The sequence below is a fragment of the Cricetulus griseus genome, chromosome 3 (assembly GCF_003668045.3).
Source record: "Cricetulus griseus strain 17A/GY chromosome 3, alternate assembly CriGri-PICRH-1.0, whole genome shotgun sequence".
Classification (NCBI taxonomy): Eukaryota; Metazoa; Chordata; class Mammalia; order Rodentia; family Cricetidae; genus Cricetulus; species Cricetulus griseus.
Window position 1 is genome coordinate 183,863,255 of NC_048596.1, and position 21,970 is coordinate 183,885,224.

Genomic DNA, 21,970 nt, shown 5'->3' on the forward strand with positions numbered 1-21,970 from the left:
ACTATAATGTTTTGAGTGTCTCTGGGGTTAATTAGGGTATAGGGTGAGTAAGAAAGAGAGCCAAGGACCAGGAAAGTGCTCAGAGATTAAGAGCACTGACTGCTCTTCCAGAGGACCTGGTTCAATTCTTAAAACCCAGGTCAGGTGCACCGCTCATAACCACCTGTAACTCTAGCTCTAGGGGGTCTGATTCCCTCTTCTAGGCTCTGGTGGCAGTCACACGTGTGCATACACACACATACATATAATGTAAATAGAAATCTCTTATTTAAAAAGAGGACTAAGGCCAGGCATTGTTGGCGCACGCCTTTAATCCCAGCACTCGGGAGGCAGAAGCAGGCGGATCTCTGTGAGTTCGAGGCCAGCCTGGTCTCCAGAGCGAGTGCCAGGATAGGCTCCAAAGCTACACAGAGAAACCCTGTCTCGAAAAAAAAAAAAAAAAAAAAAAAAAAAAAAAAGAGGGACTAATAGCTGGAGAGATGGAGCAGTTGGTAAAGTACGTGCCAGGCAAGCATGAAGGTCTGAGTTCAGATCCCCACACCCATATAAAAGGCCAGGTGCAGTGGTGTGTACCTGTAAGGCCAACACAGAAGAGACAGAGACAGGGAGATCCCTGGGGCTCACTGGCCCACCAGGCTGGCTGAATTGGTAAGTTCCAGGTTCAGTGGTTCAGTAAAATACTCTGCTTCAAAAAAAAAAAAAAAAAATATGGAGAGCAATAGAGGAAGACACCAATGTCAACCTCTGTCCTTCATATGTATGTGCACATACATGTGGCACACATGAACATGTACACAAATGGATCATGCATACACATGTACAAAGAAAAAGAGAGCTTACGTTTCCTTGTACAGCCTGCCCCCCAAAGCAGGTTGTTCCTAATTCTTCTGGGCTTGATGAGAACACAGTGGAGTTCTCCAAAACCAAAGACTGAGAAAGACTTCCAAGTGGGGAAAGATGGTCCAAGTTTAAGGAGAAAAGGGGTTTGACTTCCTATCTGCCAGGGACAGAAAGTTCTTTCCACATTTGTCTCCTGGTCTTGAGAGCTTAAGAAATGGAATGAATTCTGTTTTCAAGAAAGGCTTGCCCTTGAGGCCTGGAGAGATGGCTCAGGGGTTAAGAGCACTGACTGCTCTTCCAAAGGACCTCGGTTCAATTCCCAGCACCCACATGGCAGCTCACAACTGTCTGTAACCCCAGTTCCAGGGCACCTGACACCCTCACACAGACATACATACATGCATAAAATGAATATAAAACAAAAATAAAGAAATTATTTAAAAAAGAAAGAAAGAGAGAGAGAGAAAGAAAGAGAGAAAGAAAGACAGACAGACTTGCCCTCAATCCACCTAGTGCAGCCATGAAGGGCTCCTCCATAAACATGACCAGCATCCTCCCAATTTACCTAGGGAAAGAATGGTGGCTGAGGTGGCGGGAGCGTGGGGGGGAGGGGGCGGTGGCTCTGGGACGAGCCTCTGTGCCCTGTTAAGTTCTGGCTCCACAAATTTCCACAGATGTACTGCTGTCACTCCCATTTCCAGTAGAGCATTGGGTTTTCCTTTTCTTCTTTACTTTGCTAGGAGTGGTGCTCCTCGTCTATCATCCCTCGTGCTCCTCTGTTTCTACTTGGACTCAAGTGAAGGCTACCAAAGTTAAACATTGGCTTTTTAGTTTTTTTTTTCACATTTTATTGTGGAAATAATGGAAATTTTATACTATTATGGAAATTTTCAGGTATAGAGAGAATAGTATAATGAGCCCCACTTACTCCTAGCCAGTTTTATCTGTACCAGGGATTGACACATGTGGATAAAATCAATCCCTCCACCCATTTTTATAAATAATATTTTCTTGGAACATGACCACATTAATTTGCTAACCACTCTTTTCTTTTCCTTTCAGTGATAGGGGCTCACACCCAGTGCTTTGGGTGTGACCAGCATGGTAGGCAAGCACTGTACTTTTGAGCCACACTGAGGCTATGTGAGAGTTTTTTGTTGTGTCTGGTTGGTTGGTTGGTGTTTTGCTTTTGAGACAGGGTCTCCCTGTGTAGCCTTGGCTGTCTTAGCGCTCAATATGTAGCAGACTGACATCTAACTCAACATAATTCTGCCTGCCTCTGCCTCCTGAGTGAGTGCTAGAACTAAAGCCATGTGTCACCACATCTGTCACAGTTGGTTGGTTTTTTGAGACAGGCTTCACATTCTGAAGCCCAGGCTTTTCTGGAACTCACTTTGTCTCACAGCACAGGCTATCCTTGAACTTATAGTAATTCTTTGCCTCAGTCTTCTGAGGCCTGAGTTTATGTTTTTAATGGCTGCTTTCTTTCTTCAGTGGCACAATCAAGTAGCTGCAACATAGACTGTATGGCCCCAGAAATTTTTAAACATTTACTTTATAGAAAAACATTTCCAGTCTGTGATCTATACTCTTCATCCACCTTCCTTGTTTGTCTTGGTTTATATTATTTTGAGGGAGATCATATACATTATTATTCATGCATATTTCTTTTCTTTTCTTTCTTTCTTTCTTTCTTTTTTTTTGGGGGGGGGGGGTCTGGTTTTGGAGACAGGGTTTCTTTGTGTAGCTTTGGAGCCTATCCTGGCACTCACTCTGGAGACCAGGCTGGCCTCGAACTCACAGAGATCCACCTGCCTCTGCCTCTGCCTCTCTGCCTCTCTGCCTCTCTGCCTCTCTGCCTCTCTGCCTCTCTCTCTGCCTCTCTCTCTGCCTCTCTCTCTGCCTCTCTGCCTCTCTGCCTCTCTGCCTCTCTGCCTCTCTGCCTCTCTGCCTCTCTGCCTCTCTGCCTCTCTGCCTCTCTGCCTCTCTCCTCTCTGCCTCTGCCCTCTGCCCTCTGCTCTGCCTCTGCCCTCTGCCCCTCTGCCCCTCTCTGCCCCTCTGCCCCTCCGCCCCTCTGCCCCTCTCCCCTCTGCCCCTCTGCCCCTCTGCCCCTCTGCCCCTCTGCCCCTCTGCCCCTGCCCCTCTCCCCTCTGCCCCTCTGCCCCTCTGCCCCTCTGCCCCTCTGCCTCTGCCTCTGCCTCTACCTCCCCAGTACTGGGATTAAAGGCGTGCGCCACCAATGCCTGGCTGGATTCAACCATATTTCAATGCATGCTTCTAAATTAATATGTCATTAGCCAGGCATAATGGTGCATGCCTTTAATCCCAGCACTTGGGAGGCAGAGGCAAATGGATCTCAGTGAAAACAGCCTAACCTACACAGTGAGTTTCAGGACAACTAGAGCTACATAATGAGATCTAGTCTTGAAAAAACAAAAACAAAACAAAAAGTCCCTGCAGTCAAACCTCCATGTTGTTAGTATAAGTTATGGTACATCAAAACTACAGAACTAGATCACTCTGTGAGTAGAAAAGAAGATTTATTGGGATCAGATGCAAAGGCCATCTCAAGGTGGTGGGGAGGCAGAGAGAAGAGCAATATGGTAGAAAGCAAGCCAGTTTTATATGATAGCAGAGTGGGGATTTGAGCTGATACAGACTGTCCATATTGCTCTAGAACTAGGTGTGTTTGTGGTTGACCTTTGGCAGAAGCTTAAGGAAGGTCCCTGGTAAGCAGCAACTGTAGAAGAGAGCTGCTTTTCTACTAAATGGAAACCTTTTGGTTTGTTTGCCTGTTTACCTGGCCAAAGTTCTGTTTAGTTCAGTGCCACCTGCACAGCCTTTTGCAGGGAAGGGAACTTTGGACCTGGCAGTTAGCAGTATTGCTCCATATTATCCAATCCAACAACATTTGGGTTTCTCTAATTATCAAGCATTGACCTAACAGTATGACTTGGACATTTGAACTTTAGAACAGGAATGCTGTTTTGAGACAGGGTTTCTCTGTGCAGTTCTGGCTGTCCTAGAACTCACTCTTTAGACCAGGCTGGCCTCAAACTCAGAGATCCTTCTGCCTCTGCCTCCCAAGCACTGGGATTAAAGGTTGTGTCATCATTCCTATTGGTTGTGTAGACATTGATATATTAAGCATTTGGGTGGAGTTGAAGTAAAGATGGGGTTCTAAGGATGGCTAGGGGTATATTATTCATCAGGTATTAAGGTGGGACACCAATCAAGCTTTCTTCTTTCTAGGATAGAGTTACTGTTATTGGATTTTTTTTTTTTTTTTGAGGCAGACTCTCATGTAGCTCAAGCTTGCTATATAGCTAAGGCTGACCTCAAACTTCTGATCTTCCTGCTTCTGTTTCCAAATGCTGGGATTCCCAGTGTGCATTACCTCACTTGGTTTATGTGATATTGGGCTTCATACATGCTAGGCAAGCCTGCATACAACCTAGTCACAGCCTGCCTCCCCAGGATACTTTTAATTTTCTCATGGGAGTTGCCCCCCTTGGTACCCAACACAGCTCTTCCAGAATTTTAAGTGAAGGACTCTTTCTTCCTTTTGTGGTAGGAAACCCATAAAGAACATACACATTGAACATAGTTAATAAGAGGAGTCTCTGCCCAGGGCAGTGTGAGATATGATCACTATCATAGTGACTTTAAAACAGCAAAGAAAACCATTATCTCAGCAAGCTACTGATTAACAAACAAGATTGGGTCAAAGGACTCACTTTATTATGGCCACCCTGTTATAGCAAATTCATGGCGACATATGTGCAGCCCAGTACTTTTATTCTGGAGCACAAAGCATTGGACCTGGTAGCCAAGGCTGCATCTTGTGCTCTATGGTCGGTCCTGAGTAATGCTCAGGCCAGAGCTAGGCAGAGAGAGAGGGATTACTGTAGAAGGTCAGTGTTAGACAAGCCCCACAGACATTTGTAGGAGGGCTGTACTTACATAGGAGAAAGAGGATGGTCAGTGGAGGTGTAGTGTGTGTGTGTGTGAATCTGAAAGGTTGTAGGGAATGGTACATGGAACAGTTTTGCCAGAGTGGAAGGTTCGAGTAAAACCAGATGCTCCTTTGTTTTTGGTGCTAAGTGGAGGTGGAGTCAAAGTTAGCAGGCTGACTCAGCCTTCAAACACTGCTCTGTTCTTAAAGATTGTGACTGCACAAGATTTTATTGGAAACAAATGAAGAATTATCTAGTTTAGAAGTTGGAAATTTGGAACTAGAGAGATGGTTCAGCTGTTAAGAGTGCTTGCTGCTCTTCCAGAAGAGCTGAGTTTGGGTCCTAGCACCCATGTCAGGTAACTTACAATCATCTGTAACTCCAACTCCAGAGTAGTCAGTGCCCTCTTTTGTTGTGGGATATTTTGATCCCACTCTGACACAACTGAGACTGCCAATGAAGTTTACTTTGAATCAGAGAGAGGAGCTAGCTACTAGCTGGCCAAAATTAGCCATAGAGGTTTTGAAGGACCGAGGACATGTAGAGAGACATAAGAAGTAGTAGGGAGGGCTTGAGAGAAAGGCTCAGCCTTTTTTGGGGGGGGGGAATCAATAAAAAACTTCAATAAAAACTTGGGAGTCAGCTGGGTAGTGTTGGCATACTCCTTCAATCCTTTAATCGCAGCAACACTCCGGAGGCAGGGGCAGTCGGATCTCTGTGAGCTAGCTCCAGGGACAGGCTCCAAAACTACAGAGAAACCCTTTTTTGAAAAGCAACCACAACAAAAAACTTGGGAGTCAGGTATCAGGGTAAGAACCTGATTGATGAGTGAAGTGGCGGAGAAGTAACCAGTGACCTCTTCTGTCCTTCCTCCATCATAACACTCTTCTGGCCTCCCAGTGCACTCACACACATATGACATGTATGCACATGGACACACAAACAAAAATCAGTCTCAAAAAAGAAGTTTGAAGCCGGTGGTGGCGAACGCCTTTAATCGCAGCCCTTGGGAGGCAGAGGCAGGTGGATCTCTGTGAGTTTGAGACCAGCCTGGTCTACAAGAGCAAGTTCCAGGACAGTCTCCAAAGCCACAGAGAAACCATGTCTCGAAAAGTAAAAAAACAAAAAATCAAAAAAACAAGTTTGAAGTTCACCTAGTGGAGGACTTCTAGATAAACCTGTAGAATGAATGCGTATCTATTCCATTATTCCTGAAAACTTGCTAAAATGGCAATAAATTCATTTTAGGAAAAGCACAAATGTTCAAAAATAAGATCTAGCCAGGAGTGGTTGTACATGCCTATAATTGTAGCATAGGAATTGGAGGCCAGAAGATCAGAGAGAAGTTGAAGGAAGGATGAAGGGAAAGAGGAAGAGGGAGACAGACAGACAGACAGCACACAGGAGATAGTGATCTAAATGTCTTTGCTGACAGTTAAGTGGTAGAGCTGAGGAAACCTGCAGTCTGAATGATCTAACTGGATTGCAACAAGGAGCACTAGAGACCCTAAGGAGGAGTGCGAGGTGAGATGGAAACCTGGAGATCACCTCAAGGCTTTCTTGTAAGAGCAGTTCAAGTCCCAGGTTGTCAGTCACCACTCTGGTTGAGCACATACTTCCTGTACACACACACACACACACACACACACACACCTTGAGCACATACTTCCTGTACACACACACACACACACACACACACACACCTGTTACTGACCCTGAAAAGCTTCTCAGACAACCAGGGAGTATTTAGGGGCACAAGCCATAACTGCAACAATAGATGGACTGAAGAAACCATCCCTTAGAATGAAGACTGGAGGGGTTTTTGTTTGTTTTGTTTTGTTTTGCTGGAGAAATTGGCCAGCCTACAGGAGGAGAACTGCAGACTGGGACATTTGAGGACCTTTGGATGAGCTAGCTGAGCCTCTACCTCAGTAAGACAAGCACAGCCTGCAGCTCCCACCTGAGGACTGAGCCTGCTCCTGGCTCATTTACAGTGGTTCTCCTGTCTCAGCTTCCTGAATACTGGAATTACAGGCATGAATCACTATGCCCAGCTTCTAAGTTTTAATTAATATCCTCAAAGGTTTGGGGGAAAAATAAAAATACAGCCTCAGTATAAGAGAAGGAGATCATGAATGTATCCCTGCTTCCTAAATTCTGTATAAACAAAGAAGCACTCTGGCTGCTTGTTAGTCAGGCTGCAAGATTCTCCCGACCACCATGGTTCACACACACACACACACACACACACACACACACACACAAAAAAAAAAAAAAAAAAAAAAAAAAAAAAACAAACAAAAAAACCAAAAAAAAAAGAATCCAAAGCTTATTAGAATGTTTGGAGACATGGCAATTAGAAGATAAAACTTAGGGAACCTGGTACCCAAGTATGAGTCCTAGCAAGAGAGAACTGACAGAGAATAGGGAGTGACTATCACAACAAAAATAGAAAACTACCAAAACCAGGGGCTGGCAAGATGGGTAAAAGTGGTTGCCACTAAACGTAGCATTATGGAAGCCATAGACTCCCATACTTGTCCACTGACTACCATATGTACACATGTACACTCTGGCACACATGTACACACACATACACATACACACACATACATGTACATACACACACACTCTAAATAAAACATAATATAAAAAATTTTAAAGAAAAAATGATTACACAGAGAAACCACATCTTAAACCAAAAAGAAAAAAGAAAAAGAAAAAAAAAGAAAAAACTGAGCTGGGTGGTGGTAGTGTACACTTTTAATCCCAGCTCTCTGGAGGTAGAAGCAGGCAGATCTCTGTGAGTTCGAGGCCAGCCTGGTCTACAAGAGCTAGTTCTAGGACAGCCAGGTGTGTTACACAGAGAAACCCTGTTTTGTAAAAACAAAAGTAAACAAACAAAAACCAACAACAAAAGAAAAGAAAAAGTGAGCTAGACATGGTGGTGCACACCTTTAATCCCAGCACCCAAAGGCAGAGGCAGGTGAATCTCTGTGAGTTCAAGGCCACAGAACATTATGACCTTCATAATGAGGTCCAGGACAGCTAGGGCTACATAGTGAGACCCTGTCTCAAAAACCAAAAAGAAAAGAATTGCCAAAATGGCAGTGTGAATATTCAGATTAACAGGGCCCACATCCAGTACTCAGCTTGGAAAATGAAGAGTGACCCACCCAAGCCTCATCTCATGGAATCTCAGACTGCCAAGAAAAGATGTTGGAAGCTTCCAGAGGGAGAAAATAGGGTACATAGAAAGGATTGGGAGTTAGGAATGCCACAGCTGCAGGAGAGTGGGCTGTAACATCAAGGGTGGAAAATGGCTTAATAAAGGCACCTTCAGACACTCTGGTTCCAGAAACTTGACTTTGGAGCCTTGACTCGGAAAGTACTGTGTGATTTACATCAGCAGATGAGAGCAGGCAGACCCAGAAGGAAGGGTGGGTGCAGCACACAGGGGCCCCAACCCAGAGTCCATGGAAAGTCCTGTCAGGAACAACAGTGGAGAGCAGGGTGTTGTGGATATACAAGTGCCCATGTTAGAGGAGGGCTGTGGGCGAGGTGCAGCTAGGGAATTAATAACACCAAGAGATCACTGTCCTTTTAGAGAAATAAATCACAAAAATTGGTGTTCCAAGTTGGGCTGGCTCTATGCTTTCTACTCAGATTCAGAAAAAATGGAAGACTTTTTCTCCCCTAGAATTTACCAGAAAATATCCTGAGATACATTTTGATTGTCCCAGTAGGCCACATGCTTACTTGTGGCCCAGGCAACAAGTCAATTTCTTATAAGACATCCTGAGAATATTTCTAGAATTTATTGGGGGGGGGTGGCGGGGCAGCAGTGCTGGCGAGGTAGCCATCTCAGCTTGAGCTCCTTGTTTCCAGGTGGGAAAAACGCACAGACCCCCGAGGAAGGTTTTACTACGTGGATCACAACACCCGGACAACCACCTGGCAGCGCCCAACTGCTGAGTACGTTCGCAACTATGAGCAGTGGCAGTCACAGCGGAATCAGCTCCAGGGGGCTATGCAACACTTCAGCCAAAGATTCCTCTACCAGGTGAGAGGGCCAGAGCCTGCCAAGAATGGGGTGACTCCCTGCACATTAGGTTTTGCAGCCACACGCATTCTGTTGACTGCTTGTTGAGCAGGAGCAATGGATAGCCAGAGATGTCAAGACTATGACACTACAGACTTCACTCATTGCAATGAGATTCCTCAAGTTTCTAAACCTAGTAACTCCATGTCTTGTCTCAGATGAGTGCACTAATGTACCGGAAGCTGGATTTGCCATCATTGTTTGGTTTCATAGCGGCCGTGGCTCCCACACTCAGAAGGCCTGAGACAGCTTTCTTCTGTGATTTCTTTATCCAACTTCCCTACAAACTTAAAAAGCACAAAAAACAAACAAACAACAACAACAACAACAACAACAACAACAACAAAAAAACTGTGAAAAGAATCCTCTTTTCTGGCCCAGACTTCACGTTCTTTCGTAGATTGTCTAGGTAGGACTGGAAGCTTCACTTCCACTTGGTCTTTTTGCAGTTTTTCTTTTTGCCCACCTTTCTTATTATAGCAAGCCCTCAGGGTAGAAGTTTGGATTGGGGCAGGAATGGGGTATCTTGAGAAATGGAAAAATGCAAAACCAGTTTTCTTTCTGAGTATTGTGGAATGGTTTTCTTGTCTTGGCGGCAGACATAGAGGCTCTGCTTGGGTTAGGGGGAGTTACCTTGTTCTGTGAAATAGAAGACGTCTTGTACTGAAGAAATGTGGTGGGAACCTTTTTTTTATTTTTGTCTGCTCTAAATGTCGCTGTTGGTTTTCTCCTGCTTTTGGTTTTCCCTCTCGTTTGCTATGGTGCCATGTCCTGGTTACAAGTAAGAAGGCTTGCTTTCATACAGTTATTTTGGGGTTTGGCCTTGACCCAGGGTTTGACTAGGAAGACTAAGAACTGATACTGTGCTAGCAGTCCCCCCACCACCCTCCCCGCATAACTCCCCCTGCTGGGCTTAAACTGAGATCTTGTTCTTTACTGCACTTTGGAGAACATGAAATATAGTTTTAAGTGGGCCCCAAGGGCATCGGGATTGCTGACTCCTGCCATCCCTCCCTGGGCCGGCCTCCATATGCACACACCATTTCCATGTTCCCTGGGTTACTGTGCTCTGTATTTTGGTGTTTTCTTTTCTTTCTTTCTTTCTTTCTTTCTTTCTTTCTTTCTTTCTTTCTTTCTTTCTTTCTTTCCTTCTTTCTTTCTTTCCTTCTTTCTTTCTTTCTTTCTTTCTTTCTTTCTTTCTTTCTTTCTTCTTTCCTTCTTTCTTTCTTTCTTTCTTTCTTTCTTTCTTTCTTTCTTTCTTTCTTTAAGATTTTATTTATTTATTATGTATACAACATTCTGCTTCCGTGTATATCTGCACACCAGAAGAGGGCACCAGACCTCATAATGGATGGTTGTGAGCCACCATGTGGTTGCTGGGAATTGAACTCAGGACCTCTGGAAGAGCAGTCAGTGCTCTTAACCTCTGAGCCATCTCTCCAGCCCTGGTGTTTTCTTTTTTTACTGCCTAAGGTGTCTTTGTTGCTCTGAATCAGCGTGCCCATATTTTTTCTTGCTTCACCCATGCCAACCCCTTTTGCCCTGTGTTTGTGTTCCTGCTGTGGTCCACTGAGGACATCAGCACAGTCTTGCATATTGTGTCATTGCAGTAGCACCATTCCACAGGCTACTGTTTATGTGGCACCTCTGTTTTCGTTCCACCTGTCCTCTGCTGACTAAAGGAGGAAGCCAGGCTCTACAGTACCGATGCAGGTCATTCTGTGGTTCCTGCAGTGTGGACTCAGATTGTACTGTCCAGAAACAGAGGGCTCCATCCTTCCCTCAGTAAGCCCTTGGACCATGTCCTTGGGCACCTGGATTTTTCTCTGGCCCCATCAGGCCCATCCTGCAAACTCGATGCATACCTTGTGCTCTGCACCCTCTGGCCTTCCCAGAGTCTTTCCTGCCCTCAGCTGTGTTTGCTAGACATTCTTTATTTCTGAATTTGTATCTTGAAATATTACTGGGACTTTGTGCTTCATCCCAGAGGAACTTGCACTCATGTGAGTTTTCTGGCTCAAGACATGCATCATGGACCTCCATCCCTGGCTATTAACCAAGAAGGTGGTTCAGCAGTCACACTCGTGTTTCCGGTAACGAAGGACACTGCTTTATCTCTCAGAGTTACCTGCACCTGCAGGTGTTCTCTTCTGGGCATCAGATTCCTTGTCCTGTCTGCTCTATGTGGCACACTGGACCCTCAGGGAAGCTGAGGAAAGGGGGCATTTGGTTCCCAGTGAAGGCATGGAGGTGTTCTTTGGGTTTTCTGGTCATGATGCAAAGCTTTTATTTAATGTTTTTCCTTTACTTCTGTGTACTTTCCTTTCTTATGATCCACTTTAGCTATGAACAGTAAAATCACTGTTGGTGTCCATCAGTTCAGATTTCCCGTGTTGTGTTTTTCAGTCTCATCCTGCTCTTTCCTGTCTCCCTGTTCTTCTCTGTCCTTCTTACAGACTGAGGATGTGGTGAGGTATGCTAGGAGCTGGAGGGTGCTAAGGAAATGTAGTAAAGACCTGCTGTCATGAGGGAGAGCCAACATTTTAGGAAGTTTGAAATAGAGACAACAAGATTACACAAATATCAAGGGTTAAGAAAAGGGTTGTTAGCTCACCATAGTGGTTCACACCTGTAGTTTCAGCTGCTTGGGAAGCTGAGGCAAGGAGGTGGTGTAAGCCTGAGTTTGAGGCCAACCTGAACTATGGAGATTTCATTTCAATAAAAAAAAAGAGGCTTGTGAATATTTTTGTGTCAAGCTCTGTGCCATCAGTGAGGACCTGCTAGAACCTGGGATACTTTATACATTATCTACACATTCCAAAGAGCCTGAAGTGCCAGACTTATGTGCCAATCACCTCTTCTTTTTCTTTCTTTCTGGTTTTCTTTTGCTGATGTTCTTTGTTTTTTGAGGCAGGGTCTCTCTTTATGTAGCCCCAGATGGCATGGACCTTGCTGTGTAGACTAGGCTAGGATTAAACTCACAGAGACCCATTTGCCTTTGCCTCCCAACTGCTAGGATTAAAGGTCTGTGTGTGCTACCACACCTGGCTTGTTTCATTTGCAGGCTGGGCATATGCTCGGTGGTAAGAGCATTCACCTAGCATGTGTGAATACCTGTGTTCAGTCCCTGAAAGCTTCGGAGTCATGCCTTCTGCTCAGCGCTGACCCACTGCCTTCAGTCTGGCTCTTACCTGATGGAAGCATTGTGTTTCACACTCATTCTTCAGCTTCTACTGCTAACTGCTTTCATGAAGACTTCTTACCCCTTAACTCCAAAGCGAAGTTGAAAAGGAGTCTTACTGGGCGCTGTACCTGACTCCCACCTACTCCTCCAGAACTCACCCCTACCCTGTTGACCAGTGTGAGCTGGGGAGATTTTCAGCATTGAGGCATATCTGAGTTGGGATGGAGCTGGCAGTAACAGGCCCCAGACTGAGGCCAGCTTCCCCCAACTTTGTACAGCTTCCTTTGTGCCATGTGGCAGGAGGCCCTCTACTGAAAGGGGCTCTGTCCTATCAAGGCACCTATGGATTCAATACTTAAATGACTCTGTTGGAACTCACTTAGAAGAGGAGCCTGTATTGCCACCTTGGGAAGAAAGTTCCTCTGTCCCTTCAGTGGAGGTAGAGGGAGGGCTACGTCGGGGGTTGGTTGGCAGTGGAGCACCACCAGTATTTGCTCAAGCCCAGACTGAGCCCCATTCATCCTCCTGCTCTTGTGTGTGTGTGTGTGTGTGTGTGTGTGTGTCTGTCATCCCCAGATGGAGCCAGCCAGGTCTGTAGCCTAAAGTCTGCATTTAGAACTTGATCCCTAATATGATGATCAAATTCTAATAAGTGAAATAAAAATGCTTGAGTGGGGGAGAGAGGAGTACAACAGTGCTTGTTTTATTTAACTCTGCAAAGGTTTTGACCATGCACCCCCCCACTTCCCGAAGGCTATGAGAACTCTCCATCTACTGCAGCCCTTCCCCTGGGACCTTGAAGCAGAAATAGGCTGATGGGGCACTAGTGTAAATAGTGATCCTGCTGTCCCAGAGCCCCTTCCCCCTTCTCTTTCACCAGCCCCAGCCCCACCTCCCCAGACAGGCAAATGCAGAACACTGAGCAACTTCAGGTTCAGGCAGAGAAAGAATAAAGGTGCTTTGTGACAGGGAAGGAAAACATTCCTGGGGGAGGTGAGGGGCTTGGGGCATGAAAGTGCCCTCAGTCTGGGTGGATGCTGCACACCCAGGAGGGAGGTGGCGGGAGGAGGGCCGGGCCCCAGCCAGGAAGCCCTGGGCGTGGGCAGGGCTTGTGGGAATGATTTCATTGGAAAGGCCTGCGGTATTTTTTCCCCTCCTGTGTGTGGTTCTTGGAGAAAGTTGGAGGTGGTGAGGATTTCAGTTGCTTTGGCCTCCGGGAGCTGAGCAGAGGTCGGCAGTGAGCTGGCGGGTGAGCTTGCTCTGAGCCCTCCTGCCATGCCCAGGCCTGGCTTCTGGGGCCCTTGCTCACCATCCTTGGATCACCTCTAACCCCACTTGTTCTCCCTGCCCCTAGCCCTCGATCACTGCATAGATTTCTTTTTCTGGTTTTTCTGGAACAAAGACTTTAAAGGAGCAGATGCTCTATCTAAGGTCTTGCTGTGTTTTCTACTAAGGGCTAGCTAAAATGTGGAAGTGAGTCTTTGGCTTTTCTACTTCTATTGATCCATTTATTGTTAAACAGAGTTGTCTTTTTCTTAACTTCTTCGTTCTGCTATTTCTTGTATTTAGTCTTCGAGTGCTTCGTCTGACCATGATCCCCTGGGCCCCCTCCCGCCTGGCTGGGGTAAGTATTGAGTTCTTGGCTTCTGTTTGGCAGTCACAGGATTCTGTCCCCATCTCCTGCATGTGTTATCCCTTGGGTTTTCACTGCACTTAAATACGTGCTGAGGACACCCAGTTGGAGCAATGGCAGCCAGTGGTAGAGCCAGCAGGGTTCTCCTGTGCTACTGCAGCAGCCATCTGCTACAGCTAAAGGAATGTGACCCAAGAAAGGTTTCCCCAAGTGACTGCGGGGCTCTTGTGCTTGAGTCCTGAGTTCCAGGGTGGTGACTCAGGAATCTACTGAATCCCATAGTTAATTGACCTATGTGGTGTCCATGCAGACTTCTTTCTGATTGTGACTCTGGCATAAGGGGCTCTGATAACAAGTCTTCTTCTTTGCAGTTGAGACACCAGAGGACGGGCGCCAGCCTAATTTTGACTAGTGTGTTTGTGGTCCTACTGTGAAGGAGGCCACAGGCCAGCAGAGATGCACACTGGGTATTGGTCCTGAGAGCGCAGCACTGCTACTTAGTGGCTAGGGATCCCTTTTCAACAGTAGCTGCTTCTTACCTATCCCGGGTCCTTGGTATGACTTGCCAAGGGTTAAGGCACAGACATCCATTAAGGGCCAGACATCCATGACTTGGGAGAGATTGTAGGCTTCATTGCTATTCTAGGAAGGAGTATGTGCAAAAAAACTATTAATAGAAATGGCAAGACCCAGGAACTTATGCAGCTTTCTGAGCTGGGCAGGGTTTTTATTCAATCTTAAAGACTCCCTGATGCCAAAAGGAGCAGTTTTCCCAGGAATAAGCAGGTATTGGGTTTAGTTTCTTGTTAAGGATGGTTTGGTGGTACTCACAGATGGTCTTAAGTGGGTGGGGAAGTACCATTGGGATGCTCAATGTCAAGGGCACCTCTGGGATGTGCTCCTTTGGGACTAGGTCTCGATGCAGACACAGCTGCTCCCTGGTAGTAATTTAAGAGGTTCTGTCAACTCCCCCAGAGTATCATTGAGCTCCTGTTTATTCCAGGGTGCCGAGAGGCTCCTGTATCCTAGCTGGAGATAATGGATTCTTTATTTCAGCTAGGAAACCCCCATAGCATAGATAACTTGCCTGGTTCCCTGGCCCCCAATATAACGTTACTGGTACCCCAAGGACTAGTGGGTCAAATGTGAGGGTAAAACTTGGGAGTTCTGACATAGGCAGGGAAAATGCATCAGGCTAAGTAGGAGTCTGCAGCATCATATGGTAGCTGGTGACTTGGAGTCTAGACTGGAGTTTGGCTGTGCTCAGGCAGTCAGTGCAGCTCCATCAGATGCACTCCTCTTCTTCTTCTTCTTCTTCTTCTTCTTCTTCTTCTTCTTCTTCTTCTTCTTCTTCTTCTTCTTCTTCTTCTTCTTCTTCTTCTTCTTCTTCTTCTTCTTCTTTTTTGAGATGTGTTTCTTTGTGTAGCTTTGGAGCCTGCCCTGCACTTGCTCTGTAGATGAAACTGACTTCGAATCTCCAAGTGCTGAGATTAAAGGTGTGAACCACCACCCCCCGGCTCAGCCGCAGTTACTTCTTTCTGTAGCCGTCTTGCTAAATGGCAGTCAGCAGTGAGAGAACTGTGGAGGCTGGAAGACAGTTCACAGGTGCAAAGTGTGCAAGCATGTGAGATAGGAGAAGAGTCAGGCTCAGGGTCAGTGCTGTTTATTTCTATCAGAAAAGCAGGAATGCTCCATATATAAGTGAGAGAAGAACACTTTAGGCTGTGTGTGGTAGGACTTGTCTGTAGCTGAAGCACTGTGGAGGATGAGACAGGAGGAATGCTAGAGTCCAAGTGTTGGAAGAAAACATTGTGCCAAGAATACAGTGTTTGGGGCTTTGGGTTGTGATCACCAGGGCTGTATCAGGGCTGCCTCCTCCCGAATGGTAAGAAGAATGGGAAAGCAAGGCCACAGGAGAATACTTTTAATGGTGAGCCTGCTGCTCTTCTATTTGCCTTGAGGTTTCAAGTGCCACTGTGCTCCTCCAAGGAGCCCCCAAGGCTGTCCCTAACTGTTGTTTGATGGTGGGGGACAGGGGCACCTCCAGTTTAGAGCTACATCTGTCCTGACCAGCCTTGGCACGTGACAAATGTTTCTGAGTCCATTTGCCCCTAAAACATGGTGCTGCTGTGTTCACAAAAGGCTGTCCCCGTCCCCACACTACAGAACTATTCACTGAAGGCTGCCCAGTAGGTACATAAGCCTCCAAGCAGCAGCAGCACAAGGCCAAGTGGCCCAGGGCTCAGACCAACTGGACAGATTACCCTGCTTTGTTGTTGGCCTGAGCAGCTGTAGAAGGTTTACAACAGTGGCTCCTAAGCTAGGACAGCCAATCCCTCAGATACCTTAGGTGGAAACTGGGGTAAGCATGGGCACTGCTTTCCAAGGCCCAGCATATCCACTAGCTGGGGGTTGGAAGTCTCTGAAGGTTCTGCCGTCTCCTGTTCTTTCTTTCCTTTATTTTCTTAGCTTTGTGAGGGTGTAGTTGACAAAGTGTGTTTATAGTTTCAGTTGTGTAGACAACAGATAAGGTAAAGTCAGAGACCTTAGACATACAGGAACTGTCTCAGCGTGGTTTTATAGGGGAGCAGAGCCTGCTGGTCTTCCCTATTTCTTCCCCTTTGCAGTTTTTAGGTTCCCCTAGCTCTGGGAACTAATAATAATCATTGCTTCTTTAATTTTACTGTGCCACTGTAACAGTGAGTGCTGTTAGTGCTGCTTATTGCCAGGGCAGAAACAACTTTGCGGCTCAGGAACTTCCTGGGAAAGGTAGCCTGTTGAAGCTTGGAGCTTGCTTCTGGTTTTCTTCCACCCACCCTGCATTCCTCTCTGAGGCTGAGGAACCTGGCAGGGTAGCCATACTGTACAGCTGGATACAGTTATGTCCCTGGTTCAGCAGCGTTGCCCCATCTATACTGCTATATTACCCTTCCATCTGACATGGATTGGGAATGGGTGTACCCTTCTCCAGCCCTGCAACAGGGAAAGGCTCTTTGGTAACAAGTGTGACTGGGCCAGGCTCTTTCCTCTTAACCTTCTATATATAATAGGGTGGTGATGGGAACAGAAATCCTAACTCATCACACAGGCAGCGGAGCCAAGGGATGGACTGTTTGAATCTGACTGTACTCTCCTTTTCTCTCCTGTGGCAGAGAAGAGGCAGGACAATGGACGGGTGTATTACGTGAACCACAACACACGCACTACCCAGTGGGAGGACCCACGGACCCAGGGGTGAGGACTCAGGCAGAGGGGCCCTGAGGAATGGGGTGAGGGTTTCTGTGCAACTCCAGCTGTGGTCAAATAGCCTGTGCATTTGCCTCACAGTGCTAACATTAGGGGACCTTTAGCTTTTCATGAGGACCTAGGAGTCTCAGGACACATAGCAGTATAGTGAGAGCATCATACTTTCCTGGTGGGCAGAGGACATGGAAGGATGTCACAGGCAGGCACTGAGAATATGATTGCCAAAAAGCTGAAGGTACTCTTGCCCCTCAGAAGTAGGGCTGGGACATTTGGTGTCTCAAGTTTTTGCTATCCACCCACGACTAGCATTTTAGCCCATAATAAAGGGCCCTTTCTGCACATGACCTGTTTTCTCACAACTTGAGTCTTGCCAGGTTCATATCCTTGGTGTGCCCCTTCCCCCACAGAAGGCTCTGAAGAGCCCGGAGAAAGCAAAGACAAAGTAGGACTTTGGAGACCCCAGCCTCTAAGCACACAGCAGCCCATAACCCCCTTCTGTGTTTTTAGGATGATTCAGGAGCCAGCCCTGCCCCCAGGATGGGAGATGAAGTACACCAGTGAGGGTGTGCGGTACTTTGTGGACCACAATACCCGAACCACTACCTTTAAGGATCCTCGCCCAGGGTTCGAGTCAGGGTAAGGACCTTCACAGCCATAGCCTTGTCTCCCAGCACAACCCAGTGTGTCCTGTTCAGCTGGCTGGGGGCGGTGGGGGAGGTCTGTGTGCAGTGGCATCTTGTTCCACCAATAGATTTGAGATACCGTGTGTGTGTGTGTGTGTGTGTGTGTGTGTGTGTGTGTGTTGTGCTGATAACTGCCCTCTAGTGCTAATGTGGATGTGACCCCTAAGGGGTGGGCCCAGGGTGAGCAGGATGTGGGAGGTATATGACCTCTATAAGTGAGAGGTGTGGCATTGTCTCCATGTGTCTTTCACTCTCAGCGGCAGTCACTCCCTCTGTGTCTTGCTTCACTTTTTAAATCTAGGGAGCAGAGCATCCACTTTCCCTAGGGCTCTCAGAATGGGCTGTTCATTTTCTGAGAAATTAAACAGGTTCTGGCACATCCTTTGCTCTTGCCAGGACAAAACAAGGCTCACCTGGTGCCTACGACCGAAGTTTTCGGTGGAAGTATCACCAGTTCCGGTTCCTCTGCCACGTGAGTTCTGGGGTCTTCCATGGGTGTGTGGCTGTTAAGAACTGTAAGCTTGGTCTCTCAGACTCATATAGCACTGGGGTGCGTGTGTTTTAGATGGGTGCAAGATGCTTGTCCCACTCTGAACTGCTTGTCTCTAAGGAGTAGGCTTCTATTCCTAGGGTATGGGGTTGTGTTATCACAGATGGGAGAGCCCATTGAGTGGGCAGCCTTGGGAAGCCCCAATTAAGATTTTTCTTTCCTTTTCAGTCAAATGCCCTACCGAGCCATGTGAAGATCAGTGTTTCCAGACAGACACTCTTTGAGGATTCTTTCCAACAGGTTAGAGAATATTATTGATGCTGGGATCCTGACCTAAGCAGGCTTCCTCCCATCACCTAACCCCCACATCATGGCATAAGCATTGGTGACCATATCTGCTAGACAGTAAACCCTAGAGCCCCCTGCCACCACATCCCTGCCTGCTGTGCTGGGGTCAGGGGCAGGATGGCCGGATGCCCTGTCTCCCCAGATTATGAACATGAAACCTTACGACCTGCGCCGCCGGCTCTACATCATCATGCGTGGTGAGGAGGGCCTGGACTACGGCGGCATCGCCAGGTGAGCTAGGGTGTTCAGAGGGCTGTGCTCTACCCCATGTCCTCTGGCTTCAGGACCCATGGCTAGAAAGCCACCTCCTCCTTGCTGTTCTCTATCCCCTGAGTTCTCCTGCATGAGTAGGGAGGCCCTGGTGTGATATTCAGAATCATCTCTTGGGTTGGGGTTGCAGCTCAGTTAAGGTAGGGTGCTTGTCTAGTGATCAGGCCTTGGGTTTGAGCCCTAGCACCACATAAATCAGGCATGGTAACTCACATCTATAATTGTAGCACTTGAGCAATAAAAGCAGGATTCCTTAGCTACATAGCAAAATTGAAGCCAGCATGGATCTCATTGAGACCTTTTCTCCAAAAAGAAAAGGAAGAAAACCTCATGATAAATCTCTGGTTAGTACCAGTGAGCCATGAAGCAGGGTCAGCCTCAGTCCTTTGGTTACTAGATTATGTGTGTGTGTGGGGGGTGTGGAGGATTCTTGGGGAGGGACATGGTGTATGGCTCTATTCCAGCCTACATGTCCTTTTTCTATACTTCAAAAACAACCTGTCAAGTTTATCAGTGGGCAATAGCTAACTATTAGAGCCTGTGGGTGCCCCTTAAAATCACTCTTGGCTTCCCTTCTTTTTGAGGCACCCAGAGCCTGTGAGGTCAGGTTTCTCAGAGCATATCTAATGTGTCCGTCCCCTGCTGCATGGCATGTACACCAGTCAACAAAATCCCTAAAAGAACCCAAAACACTGTGCTCCCTTCACCCCACAAAAGTTAGCAGGCTGTTTGGCAAAGCATCGCCTTGGACAACAGGCAGAGGGCCCTGGCAGTGAGAAGGAGCGTCTTGGCTGTGGTGACCCCTCATCCTGCTGACCTTGTGGTGGTGGGATATCTTCCTGCTTGGCACTGGGCTCGCCCACCTCTGGTCCTGTTTTCTGGTGGTGTAATCTTCTATATTGACCCCATCCTGCGAATGGATTGTTCTTTTTCTCATGGTGACCTCTCCAGGCTGTGCTTGGTGGGCTTCTGGTGTGGCTCCCGCCCTGTGTGTCTCTCTCTGTGTCCTGCCAGTGGTTTTACCCTATGGTAGGTTACGTCATGCTGTTCTACCACAGGGTAGAACCACGGACAGGATACCGGGGCACCCTCTGCATCGAAGGACTCCGTCTACACAGCCACAAACAGACCAGCAGCCAGGGGTTGGCCCCCTTGACCTGTGTTCCCTGCTGCTTTAGCTCAATCCCTGAAGGACCATGAATTCTGGTTTACACTCAGGGTGCAGCTAGATGCTGAGGCATCTGTTGTATGGGCGTCAGTTGAGATGAATGTGTCCAGGTTTGGGTTCTGGGGTGAAGGGAGGGCAACATGCAAGTGAGGTACCTAGAAGGTAACTAGAATGAAGGAGGTTTCTAGGGGCCAAATGACTCACAGAGCTTTCAGGGTTTGGGTTTTGGGAATATGCTACTGTATATTCTGCACATTGCACTGCATACCAAGTTGGGTGGAACAGGGTGGATACCGTCACAGGGCAGAAATGTCATTGTAATAAATGTGTATATTTATGGTTTCATTATTTGGGGCATAGGTATATGTGTATGGGTTCTTATGGGCCATGTAACATGTGTGGCGGTCAGAGGACAACTTACAGAGATTCAGTTCATCTTTTACCAAATGGATCATAGGGATTCAACTCAGGTTGTTAGGCTTGGATGCAAGAACCTTTATCTGTTGAGCCTTCTTGTCTCCCAGTCTATAATAATTTAATATAGTACCTTTGTACAGTCCACAGCCTCCACAGTGGTGCGTGGTGGCCCTGGATGTGAGGAGCCCTTTTGTCACCAGAGGCTCTAGACATTGTAATAAATGTACTCTGGGAGCTGACAGGCGCCCACACAGGTTTTTCTGAGTACTATCTTCAGGTGCTATTCTCCTTCACCCAAGATCTGGGCTGGGCTGGCTTGCTGACCTCCCAGGACACATGTGTCCAGATGACTCCCAGCAGAGGGCTCCATTGTTCTGTCCTCTCTCCCCTCACAGAGAGTGGTTTTTCCTCCTGTCCCATGAGGTGCTCAACCCTATGTACTGTTTATTTGAATATGCTGGGAAGAACAACTACTGCCTGCAGATCAACCCAGCCTCTTCCATCAACCCTGACCACCTCACCTACTTCCGCTTTATTGGCAGATTCATCGCCATGGTAAGGGGCCTGAGATCTCTGAGAAGGGCAGCCCCTGAGGAGGCTGGCTGTAGTCAACAGCAGGCATCAGTGACATGAGCAGCAGCCCTTAGGGACCGGTCCTACCCTCTGTGTAGGACTCATTGCGACTCTCCTGTTTTCCTTACACAATTTCTAACCTGAAAATCAAAAATACAAAAGAACTAGATGTGGAGAAGTGAGAGATTTCTCAGTGGTCACCTTGGGCTCTCACAGGGTTCTCGTGTTACTTACTTCACAGAAGCCCAGGGACTTCACCTAAGTCCATGGGGACTTATAGGATGTGGCTGGGCCAGGCAAAGCTCTAACCTGCCTGCTTGCTGCCTTTCTCTTGGAGGTGCTGCATCTTTCATGAGCCACAATGGCAAGGGGACCTTTGGAAATGTCCGTCTGAGACACTGGGCCTTCTAGAAGAGAGTTAGGATCCAGCATGGGCTTAGATCTGAACCACAGTGAACTGGCTGATGCAAGGCTGGGGGGATGGGGATGTGAAGCAACTGTAGTCACCTAGAAATACAGGTTCAACATATTGGTGGAGAGGGCCAGGCACAACCCCTGTGATGACACTTAGTGAGTAGGGGTCTGCGAGGCCCCAGTGCCGGCTTTTGTTGATGTCCATATTCCCTTCTCTAGAATGCCAAGGGACCTAAGGCTCTGACACTAAATATGGCCATTCCCATCATCTGGAAGTTCTTGGCTAAATCCTGGCAATGGCTCTAAAAGCGGCCACATTCTTCCTGGGGCTAGAGACCTGCCTGGCCCAGCAGCAGACAACGACAGACCAGTGAGACTCTTAGACTATTACTCACCACTGGCTGCCAGCTCTCGCCAGCCTCAGTGTCTGCATTATTTTTGGCCTCTTGTGCTACCCACTCAGAGTGCCAGTGAGTCAGGGCTGCCACCTGGAGCTGTTATGAACAACTTTTCCCTGGTAGTGGGGGACAGGCCTTTGCTAGAAGGGGGAGTGGCCTGGCCAGTGTGCTGGGCAGACAGTGGGCCTGCTTTGCTTGTCCCTATGACTTTCAGGATGGGATAAGTCTATCCCTATGCCCAAGTCAGA

The 21,970-nt window shown here is 47.3% G+C and overlaps 1 protein-coding gene and 1 non-coding gene across 3 annotated transcripts in view; both read left to right on the top strand.

Annotated features, from left to right (window-relative positions):
• The window catches only part of Wwp2 (WW domain containing E3 ubiquitin protein ligase 2), a 119,938-nt gene that overhangs the window by 93,236 nt on the left and 4,732 nt on the right, over positions 1 to 21,970 (top strand). Inside the window, exons 10-17 of one of the 2 annotated variants that reach the window (XM_027405952.2) lie at positions 8,685 to 8,859; positions 13,652 to 13,706; positions 16,868 to 16,949; positions 17,469 to 17,597; positions 18,041 to 18,116; positions 18,363 to 18,434; positions 18,625 to 18,713; positions 20,733 to 20,892. In XM_027405952.2, the coding sequence (XP_027261753.1) occupies positions 8,685 to 8,859; positions 13,652 to 13,706; positions 16,868 to 16,949; positions 17,469 to 17,597; positions 18,041 to 18,116; positions 18,363 to 18,434; positions 18,625 to 18,713; positions 20,733 to 20,892 (838 nt within the window). Of the gene's footprint in view, positions 1 to 8,684; positions 8,860 to 13,292; positions 13,556 to 13,651; positions 13,707 to 16,867; positions 16,950 to 17,468; positions 17,598 to 18,040; positions 18,117 to 18,362; positions 18,435 to 18,624; positions 18,714 to 20,732; positions 20,893 to 21,970 lie in introns of those variants that run through there. The other variant, XM_027405953.2, reaches the window with a different exon arrangement.
• Positions 19,755 to 19,835, top strand: Mir140 (microRNA mir-140). The gene has a single exon (NR_105119.1). It is a non-coding gene; the product is annotated as a microRNA mir-140 (primary transcript).